Raw genomic sequence first — 10,947 nt, forward strand, 5'->3', positions numbered from 1 at the left:
TTTGTCTCACCTCAGTTGGAAGTGGCCGCCTTTTTTGTGTGGCGCTATGTCCAGGAATGTTTCTTTCCACGTCTTGGTAATATTTTCCAAACCCTGTAAGATCAAAATGTAGACAGAACACAACGCTGAAAAACTGGAAATGAGATTAAATTTCTGTTCACTAAGAGCTAAAAATGTGTTTTTATTTACATGAAAAATTTATATTTATAGCCTTCCAACCGCCGTAAAGAGGAACATCTTTATAAATCGTAATGGTGCATTAGATTTTTAAAGACATCTTTTATTTTCAGTGCTTTAATAAAATCAAATGGCTGCTACTTTTGTACTTGAGTCACAGCTCCTTGAAACGCACAATTACTGCTTATTTGGGTAAATGAGTTGCAAACCGTATGCCAACTTTACGTGCTAATTGTTCCACACTTCAGGGAGGATAAACTTATATCTGCACTGAAGTAACCTCGTGAGTAACACCAAAGAAAAGAAGAGAGAATGCAGGCAGGAATAAAGTGATAAAGACTGAGATATTGTAGAATCTGTTAGCTCTGAAGGGAGAGAGTCAGTCTACATCAGGTCTGATTCTTCTTAATTTTCTTGTCCAGAATCAAAACAATAGATACACCAAAACTGCACCTGTTCTATTAGGAGCTCTTTGCTGGCAGCTCCAGAGATCTCGCAGATCTTGTTGGTATACCGGTCTAGACCCAGAGAGATGATCATCTCTAGGGTGAAGTCAGGACTGTTGTGGTCAAATGAGCACTGCAGCTCTTCACAGAGCTGCTTCCAGTGTCTGAAAGAAAGTGGTATTTAGATTATAGTTGGTCCGACCCTGCAAGGCAGCTGAAGAAACACTCCCAGCATATTTCAGATGACTAAAAGCAAATCTGATCACACATTCATTCAACCTTTATTTAGACAGGTAGATCCCATTGAGCCTTGAGGACTCATTTACAAGAGAGACATGATTTCATCAAAGAATGATGACAACAATAACAACAATAGACAGTTATAAAAAGGCATACAGAATACATATTTACATATATGTATATTTATACATATTTACTGCATACTAAAAGCTCATATATGGACAGATATTCTACCTGTGTTATAGACAGCGTAAAACGATCTTGATTTAAAAAAACATTGAAAAAAGACAGGGCAGCACGGTGGCGCAACTGGTAGAGCTGCTGCCTCTCAGCGAGCAGGTCCTTGGTTCAAACCCCTCTGGGTGGAGTTTGCATGTTCTCTCCGTGCATGCGTGGGTTTTCTCCGGGTACTCCGGTTTCCTCCCACAGACCAAAAACATGCATGTTAGGCTAATTGGTAACTCTAAATTGTCCCTAGGTGTGAGTGGGAGAGTGAATGGTTGTTTGTCTCGTTTGTCTCTATGTGTCCCTGTGATGGACTTGCGACCTGTCCAGGGTGTACCCCGCCCCTCGCACAGTGATTGCTGGACATGGGCACCAGCGACCCCCATGACCCAAAATGGAATAAGCGGGTAAAGAAAATGGATGGATGGATGGATGAAAAAAGACAGATTGGACAGTTTTTAGTAGAATCTAAGCGATATATCGATAGGCCGATAATTTAGGCCGATATAGGCGTTTTGGGGCCTATCGGATCGGTGATACTTGTCCCATTATGTACCAATATAAACACTTCTAATTTTCACTTCTAAAATGCTGGAAACCAGCAGTAATTGTACAAGCAGAGGGCGCATGAAGATTACTTTCAATTCATGGGCGTTCACTTGTTTCACTCTCACATTCAGCACAGATGAAGCAGAGAGCAATACTGTGTAGCACATTTTCTGAACAGAGCATGGTAAATTTATCTCAACTGACCTGTAAAACAAATCAACAACAATAAAGTATCTTCAATCCTACAAACTGCTTGTCATTAGCTGTGTGCCTCTCAAGTTAGCAAGCTAACATTTAGATAACCTAGCAAACCTTGTAAAACTTTATCCAGAACAATAAATCTAACGTAGAGATAAAACATATCAGTGTTAGTAATGTTATCCTTGTCGTTCTCAATGAAATTCATTGTTTGTCTGAATCTTTACTTTCTGTAAAAAAAAAAGAAAATAAAGCGTTGCTGCGTTCAATACTAATTAGACCTTCACCATATGTGACTGACTGTTTAAACAATGAACAGGAAAGGGTGTTTCCTTGTTTAATTTATATTTTTGTAACACACTTCATAATTATATGGTGAATAGCGGAGGATAGAAAATGTGAGCACACGTTAGAAAGACTGTTTTTGTAACTAGTGCATTACTTGTAAACCCACTGTGGGACTACTGGATCTGATTAGCTTAGCTTCATGGTTGTTAACAGCCACACTAACGAAACAAGCCCCGCTCCACTCGCTGTTTTCTTAGATTATTGGGGGTGGACGAAGCTAAAGAATGTTCAGCCATTACATCGGTTATCGGTGGTCACCTTCCCCGCCCAATATCGGTATCGGCAATAGCCAGAAGTTCCATATTGATCGGGCTCTAGTTTTTAGACTAGAAGATGTGTAAGAGCTTCAAGCGATAGTATGATGGAGCCTAAATGGTCTCGGCTCATTGGCTAACAGAAATGTTGGTGTGTTTTTATCATTCCGAGGATGAAACGCAAACGAGTAGGAGGTATGTAGAGATACAAGTACATGTATGAGGATGAAAGATGTTTTACTTTGCGCTGTAGGAGCATCACTGGCAAAACTAACAGATGGTGTTCAAAGGATGGCGTAAGAGAAGGAAGAAAACTCAGAATCTGATACCCAACACCGCCTGGCTGTTGTTGGGTTTATTTACAATACCAGCACTCATCTTTAGGGCCACGGAAACTTTCTGAATACTCAAAGCAGACCAGAACGTGGTTATATTATTTTCATTTCCTTGACATCTTTTTAATTAGATTTGTTTTATAGGTCCTCTGATATGTTTTGTTCCTCTACAAAATTCTTATGTTTGTTAAAAGTTGCAGCGTCAGACCTACTCCCTTATAATAAATGATTTCAAAAGTGCATTTGACTTGAGGAAGGTTCCTTGACAATGTTTTAAAACCTTCAAGTAAGCCAGTTAAATTTTACTTTTGCTTTTGATTCTTCCTAAATAAAGCTGTTAATTAAAAAAAACAGAAAACAAAACAGTGCCATTCTGAGATAACATACAACACAAGCAAGAAGAAATGCATTTTGGGAAGAAAAAAAACCCCCCAGCAACTACAAAGTATAATAACAAAAAAAATCCTATCAATGCATTTAAATATGAGCCTATTTTATTCTGATTAAAGACTGATTGCAGCAAAGGTCTGGAGTGCCTCCTGGGAAATACGTTTCAGACACTAATGGAGACACTATACAGGAGGAGTTTGAGTTAAAAGGCACCAGACCAAACTCTAAGAAAGGAGCACACAACAGTTTATTGTTTAGGACTTGGAACTCCGCTTTTTAAAAGTCAAATCATAAAAGAGAAAGCTGCTTATCTTATATTAGCTGTCCATATAAGGATTTAGAGTGTTACGTACTTGAGCTAACTGTTCCTGATATGTCTCGTATGGTCATGTCAACTCCACAACAGCAGTTTTGAGATACACTGCCATTCCAAGGTGTTACTTTCAATCATTACCTGTCTCTCATGGCTGGATTCCTCAGATCAGTAATGAGAGGAATGATGTGCTTGAAATGTTCAATCTTCATCTTGGAGAAATCCACAACGTCCCACTCTTTACCCTGCAATCAAACCAAACAGAGAGCTCCGATATTTTCACTATGCAGATGAGCCTGTTGCCGAGGCGATGGACAATCCCAAAGGAGCGGACCAGTTTGTGAAAGCTATGATTAATCAAACTCGCCAGTAACCACAATAGAAGATAAATTAATGAATGTTATTAAATCTCAGTTGAAAGTCAAATGTCTTCTAGATTTTAAAAAAGAAGACCAGTTGTCTTTAATTTAAATAGTAAGGATTATTATGTCACTATAATCTACATCATCACATTCCCCAGGTTTAGTGTGAGGGCTGCTTTGTGCACATGCGTGGGAAAATACAACTTAAATGGTAAATGGGCTGTACTTATATAGCACCTTTCTATCTTATCAAAATACTCAAAGCGCTTTACAACACAATGTGTGCCCTCATTTACTCATTCATACAGCACTCAACTAGATCTCTACAAAGAATAATCAGTGCTTTATCACAGTCATACACTGATGGGACACACATCGGAGGCATTGAGGGATTCAGTGTCTTACCAAGGGACACTTCAGCATGTAACTGCTGGTGGAATCGAACCCCCAACTCTCCCACTGGAGGATAACCACTCAACCTAACTTATGACTAAACGGACCTTGAGCTCTCTCTGGAGGATGTGGAGCTTTTTGAACATCTCCTGTGCTGTGCTTTCCATGGTTTCCGTCTGCAGTTTAGCAAGCTGAACGACCTTCCAGTCGTTCCATTTGGAGTCCCAGTCCACAGTGATTTCCCAAACACTTTGCAGCTGATCTATGTCCTGTACAACACGTAAAGACACAAAATCAGTAAACAAACAAAATAAATTACTTAAATACTGAACATCTTAAACTTGAAAATAAGGACCTCTAGCCAAAGAAATTATTTGGATTATCTCTTAAATTGCTTAAGATTCTGAACAGGACGAGACAAAAATAGCAAACAATACAAGTACAGAAAGTCTAGAGCTGCTTCAGACCTTCTCCAGCATCTGGATTATTTTGGAGGGGGGCTGATTGATCTTGTAGAAGGCCAGTCCATCAAAAATGGCGTTTTGCTCGTCTTTAAGAGTCTCCAGTTGGGTGCGATGCTCTGCTATTTTGTTCAAGGCAGAGTCAGTGCTTAGCGCACTCTGAAATGGACCTGGACATACAAATGTATACACAAACCTGTTAAAAAAAGAACACAAACTCATCCATACATTATGGTGATAATGTGTGCAACCTCTGGCATTGAAGTCATCCACAGTAGCTTCAATCTTCTTCTTGAAGTCCTCATACGAGAGGACAAGATTGTTCTTGAACTTTTCTTTGTGCTTCTGCAACAAGATGTCACTGTTGATCAGCACCTGCTGAAAACCAACCCACTCCTCGTTCAGCCCCTCATGCATCGCCTGCACCTGTGGGCCAACCAAACAGGAGGGAAAGAATCTGAAGAGTCCGTCATCTGAACCATCGGTCATATTTGAATATACAGTATGTAACGTTTCCAAACGTTTAACATAAAAAAAGTTTTTATCTAATTTCAGGGAATGTGAGAAATTGAATAACTTGGCTTTAATAAGAACAGATGAATTAGGGTTTTCTTGTTACAACAGTATGCTCTGACAGTTTAGATCAAGAACGTAGTACTAGTATTTACATAAAAAATATGAAACTAAAAATGTTTATGTATTTTAAATACGTTGTTCATTACGTATGTTTAACTTGAATAAATTGTTAGTTTTTGTTAATGAATAAATAAATAAAAACTTACAGACTTTTCCACATAGACCTCATATTTGTCAAGAATTGTAAATTGCTCATGGATCAGAGAAATCTGAGTTTCTGTCTTTGTCAAACTGCCCTGGAAAGTCTCCAAAAGCTTTAAGCTGTCGCCAAGATCAGCCAGGGTCTGCGGAGATTGTCTCAACCTGAACACATATATTCAAACAAACAAACAAAAATTCAAACACACACACAAACAAACAAACAAAGCAAAAACAAAACATAGGATCACCTTACCATACCTAGGGCTGAGTGCCAAACCGAGGTTCTTAAATGGCACAGACCGAACTGCACCGGTCGGTGTATGTATTGAAACGTCACTCTTTTTTCGGTCAAGTTTGGGTATTGGCTGTAAGGTGTCACGTGGTTTCAGCACGCAGGCAGGTAAAACGCAGACATTTAACAAACAGACTGTGTTTACACCCAGAGCTGTATAGAGCTGCCACACCTAATCTATGTGTAATGTATGTCTATGGTGCTGGTGACGCCCACAGATGGGGTTCACGTGTGCAGCGCGTGTTGTTGAACGGCTCCGACAACACACGCGCAGAAAGTTGCTCTGTGTTTTTCTGCAAGAAGACAGATGGACAGCAGCCTCCTCCCCCCTCCTCCTCCTCTCAGCGCGAGTCAGTCTCTGTGTGTGTTAAACGGACTGAATCAACATTCCACGACCGAACTCGTCTTCATCAAAGAACTCCCGAGGACGGCTCTGTGTCTGTGTTTCAGCTAGTAAGTTTACGTTTGTTAACGTTACTGCAGCTTAACACGTACATCGCGGTGAAATAACTTTAAGAGATTAATGTTTAAATTTATTTTATCTACGTAGCTAGCTAAACTCAGAAGCTAACTAAAGATTGACAGTAACAGATAAATCTTAACTTGTAAAACTGCTCATCCATCCTGTAAGCTGCTTAAACAGTTCACCTAATGTTCACCGTTTATGTTTATCTTCTCCTCACAGGAGCCTCTGACCCAGATATGAGGACAGACAGAAAAGTGAGGTGGGGGCCACAATCACAGACTTTGTTGTTAAAAGTTTGCTGTCATTTCTATAGTGGAGCTGCATGGTGGAGGTAAGTAACAGTGAGAGAGGGAGCCTTCCTGACATGCATTGGTAACTCATTCCACAGTCTTAGATCTGCAACAGAGAAGGTCCTGTCACCTCTGAGCTTAAGACGGGTTCCTGGAATCAATAGAAGCATCTGATCTGCTGATCTCAGAGAGCACTGGGGGACATATGGCTGCAGCAGATCAGCGAGATAAGAAGGGGCAGGGCTGTTTAGAGATTTGAAAACATACAGAAGGATTTTGAACTGAATTTGAAAATGAACCGGGAGCCAGTGAAGGGAGGTCAGAACTGGAGTAATGTGCTCTCGTTTGCCTGAACAGGTTAAAAATTGGGTTGCAGCATTTTGGACAAGTTGTAATCGTGCGATGGAGGTCTGACCGATTCCAAAAAGAAGAGCATTGCAGTAATCGAGCCTGGATGTTATGAAAGCATGTATTACTGTTTCAAGGTTATTTTTGAACAGTATGGGCTTCAATTTAGACTGTCGCCTTATCTGAACCCCGCCCCCCCCCAAACAAACAGGATTTAACGATCGAGTTTACATGACTGTTAAGGGTCCATTATCACTCCCAGATTAGTGAGTCTTTGTTTCTCTAACTGGGCTAGAGAGGAAAGGTCGATACTGGGGTTCTTGATCGTGCCATTAGGAAGAAACAACATGACTTCAGTATTCTTCTCATTAAAACTTAAGAAATTTAAAGACATCCAGTCTCTGAGTCCCAGGCAGTCAAGAAGAGGTTGAATAGAACGTGCACCAATGTGCTTCAGAGGGAAGTAAATTAGACAGTCATCAGCGTAGAAATGAAAAGGTATGCCATGTTTATGAAAAACAGCACCTAGTGGCAGCAGGTATAAAGAAAAGATAAGAGGACCGAGGATGGACCCCTGCAGTACCCCCCCCCCCCCCCACTGAAGAGTCGCAAATGATGAACTAAAATGCTCAATGTTGACACAAAAGGTTCTGTCAGAGAGGTAGGATCTAAATTATTTGAGGGCTGACCCCGTAATGCCCACCCACTGCTCCACACTAGAAATGAGGATCTCATGGTTGATCGTGTCAAAAGTAGATGTAAGGTCCAATAGGACAAGAAGCACAGTCACCTGCATCTGTGGCTAGGAAAACATCATTAAAAACATTCAAGAGAGCAGTCTCGGTGCTGTGGAGAGATTTGAAGCCTGACTGGAACACCTCTAAAATGGAGTGATCCTCCAGGAAACATTTTAACTGGGACTCAACTATTTTTTCCAGTAGTTTTGAGACAAATGGAAGTCTAGAGACAAGCTAAAGTTGGGCACCAGTGAGGGGTCAAGGCTAGGTTTTTTTTCAGCTGAGGTTGAACAGCAGCATGTTTAAAACTTTTTGGCATCACACCTGAGGAAAGACTGTTATTGACAAAAGAGAGAAAAGAGGGGCCCAGAATAGAAAAGACCTCCTTTAGAAGACGAGGGGGGATAACATCAAAAGGGAGACCAGAACTTTCATTACAGAATTATTTTTATTTTTTAGCAACATTTTTCTTCAGAAATTAATGCCTTGATAATGCCAGTCCATTCATTTTGGCCATAAAAAACATTTATTATGTACATTTTGAGTTTACAGAAAAAGTTGGTCTTGTAAAATATTTTATTTATTTATTTATTGTATTTATTTATTCATTCGTTTAAAAGAAATGTGTATAATAAATGAATTATTATGATAAATAAATAAATATGATGCATCATATCATAAGTGATATAATAATAGTGGATATATGTCAGATATAGCAAATAAAAGAAGCTGTTTTATTTATTTTTTCTTTTAATTTGCTTGTTTATCTGTTTCACTGGTAGCAATTTCTTGTTTTAACTGTTGCTGTTTAAATGCAGTCTATTATTATGTCCTTGAGTGTTTTGATAGATGACAAGAAGTTGCTGTTGTTAGTTTTATTATTATTATTATTGGAAGGAGGAGGTAAAGATAATAGATACACGAATGGATAATATATGAGAAACAATATGTAAAACACATGAAACTTTGCCAGAACTCATTAAGGTTTAATTATTAACTAACCAATAGAGTCCTTTGGTTCTTGAGATGTTTCAACTTTATATTATTTGTCATACTTTTTACTAATTCCCAACAAGGTGCCAATAGAACAGCAGAATAATAATAATAAAAGAAAAGCAGAAACACACCTGTTAGCATTGTCTTGCATGGAGCCATAAAGTTCTTGTAGGCGGATTGTGGCCACCTCAAGAAGAAGTTCTGTAAACTTGGTTTGCCACTCGTTACAATGTTGCACCAGTGACGACTTGAGTGGTGAACAGTCCAACGTAACAAACTGGATGTTGACAATGGTTTCTTCCTGTTGAATGTTGTTGGCGTTCTCTGTGTACCTGAGAGAGAATAAGACGATGAACATATCAGATTTAAAACATGCATATTATATGACACTAACAACAATGGAAGCAATAAATGTTGGCCTGAATGTACTCAGTAAGTACCAGCTGCAGTAAGCACTTCATAATTATGAAGTAAGTATAGCGAAAGTACCAGGTAAGTGATTGGTACATACCTACTACATACTAGTAGTACTAGTAGTAAATAGTAGTTAATTTTAGTGTATATATATATATATATGTGTGTGTGTGTGTGTGTGCGTATTAAGGCATTTTAAACCCTTCCCACACTCTTGCAATAATCCAAACAATGTTTCTAAACTCTAAACGCTCTAAAAGACACAGAATGTCATGATTTCAGCTCTCTGCCTCCTCTGCTCTCAGCCACATGCAAGTGCTCTTGGCCACGCCCACTTCTCCGCTCTGCACGGTGAACAGCTGATCAGCTGCAGCAGGATGTTTATCCTGCAGCTCTGGGCTGCACAAATGTACAGCAGGTGCTAAATAATTTTAAATAATTTATTTTAAATAAAAATTCCATGCTGATGGTGCGGCTCATCCATCAATCAGCCAATTGTGTGTCGTGTCCAGTCTTACTTTGAAAAACCGCGACACAGCAAGTACATGATAAATGAACCACGAAGAAGCGAGGGACTACTGTACCTTGTAAGTACCAGAATGTACCAGGCTGTAACTTACATTTCTACCTTTACAAAAAACAGTCTCTCAAAACTATTGAACAAAAAGTCCTTTGTAAGTACTGAATATGTATTGGGCCTTATTTATGCTACTATCATCGCCATTTGGTGCTTTTTCTGGAAAACACAGGAGAAGCTTTCGAGACAGGTGAACTGTGGAGTGACGTACCTTTGAATGTCTGCATCAAAAGACGACACTGGATGGTTCTTTCTCTTATAGCGCTGTATAAAGAAGTCCTTGTTCATCTCCCAGATGGCCCTGTATTTGTCCCAGCTCTTCAAGTAAGCCTGCAGGTGGCTGGCATTGGCTGACATCCCTGCGGTAATGGCAGCCTGGATCTTTTTAATCCCCTCGTCTTGCTCTGAAGGATCATAAAGGACTAGGGTGAAGCCAGATGCAAAAGCAGAAGCACATAAAATTACCAAGTACGCAAAATAATTACAAAATTAAAAAAAAATTCATCCAACCTATGTTCACATATATGGGATTCGCCTGAGACTCATTGCTTTTGAAAAGGTCAGGAATTTGCTTAAATTCTGAGATGACGCTGATGAGCTGAGGCAAGATGTTGACGATCTGAGCAAGCTTGCTCAGAGACGGGGAGAACTCCACCTGTCAATGACAAGATGTTTTACACCCATTCACTTCCCTTAAAACAGATTTGGACAGGAGAGAGAACAAAGAAGAGAACCAGAAATGAACGCTTGCTTTATCAATCCGCACGTGTTTCCGTGCTTGTTTATTGCTATTAAACCACTGATTAAAACCATTTTTCTGTCGTATCTATGCAGTGAGCGTTGCCTTTTTTGTGAACAGATCTCAGTTTGAGCAGCCTGAAGACAGTATGTTGTATGTTGGTGGTACCTTGGGTGGACCTTGAGCAGATGTCTGCTGTAGAACTACAAGGACTTTAAACAACGGGTTGGGCAAGATCTTGTTTTCACAGTTGATGACTCCGGAAAGCTTCTTCATAGAGTTGCTGATATTAGAGAGAAACCCTTCCTCTACCATGCGGTTCACCTTCTCTGTATAGGTGGCCCAATGCTCCTGGACCTTTAACACCAAAACACGGTGCAGTCAATGAAACAAACTTCACTGGTCTACAAAATAAAAAAAATAAGAGCGTCAACGTTTATGAAGCAACCGAATCTTTAAAGAAAGAAAACTGCTTTTACCGCAGTTCCATCATCAACAAAGATGCTGTGGATGTCGGTGACAATGTTAAGTATGTCCTGGTGCACCGAGCACAAGATTAGAAGACAGCTCTGCTGGTGAGCCGTCTGGTCATCCTCAAACTGCAAGTTCCTGAAGAACAA

At 39.8% G+C, this 10,947-nt stretch overlaps 1 protein-coding gene across 1 annotated transcript in view; it reads right to left on the reverse strand.

The window, feature by feature from the left end:
• dnah2 (dynein, axonemal, heavy chain 2) overlaps positions 1–10,947 on the reverse strand; it is a 121,179-nt gene that overhangs the window by 80,129 nt on the left and 30,103 nt on the right. Inside the window, exons 7-17 of the mRNA XM_037677468.1 lie at positions 10,807–10,936; positions 10,496–10,684; positions 10,099–10,243; positions 9,800–9,992; positions 8,729–8,929; positions 5,474–5,630; positions 4,943–5,117; positions 4,698–4,861; positions 4,338–4,499; positions 3,617–3,720; positions 631–787 (exon numbers count right to left, since the gene is read on the reverse strand). Coding sequence (XP_037533396.1) covers positions 631–787; positions 3,617–3,720; positions 4,338–4,499; positions 4,698–4,861; positions 4,943–5,117; positions 5,474–5,630; positions 8,729–8,929; positions 9,800–9,992; positions 10,099–10,243; positions 10,496–10,684; positions 10,807–10,936 — 1,777 coding nt within the window. The remainder of the gene's footprint in view (positions 1–630; positions 788–3,616; positions 3,721–4,337; positions 4,500–4,697; positions 4,862–4,942; positions 5,118–5,473; positions 5,631–8,728; positions 8,930–9,799; positions 9,993–10,098; positions 10,244–10,495; positions 10,685–10,806; positions 10,937–10,947) is intronic.

This window comes from Nematolebias whitei, chromosome 1, assembly GCF_014905685.2.
Source record: "Nematolebias whitei isolate Nwh7 chromosome 1, NemWhi1, whole genome shotgun sequence".
In the NCBI taxonomy this organism is placed as follows: domain Eukaryota; kingdom Metazoa; phylum Chordata; class Actinopteri; order Cyprinodontiformes; family Rivulidae; genus Nematolebias; species Nematolebias whitei.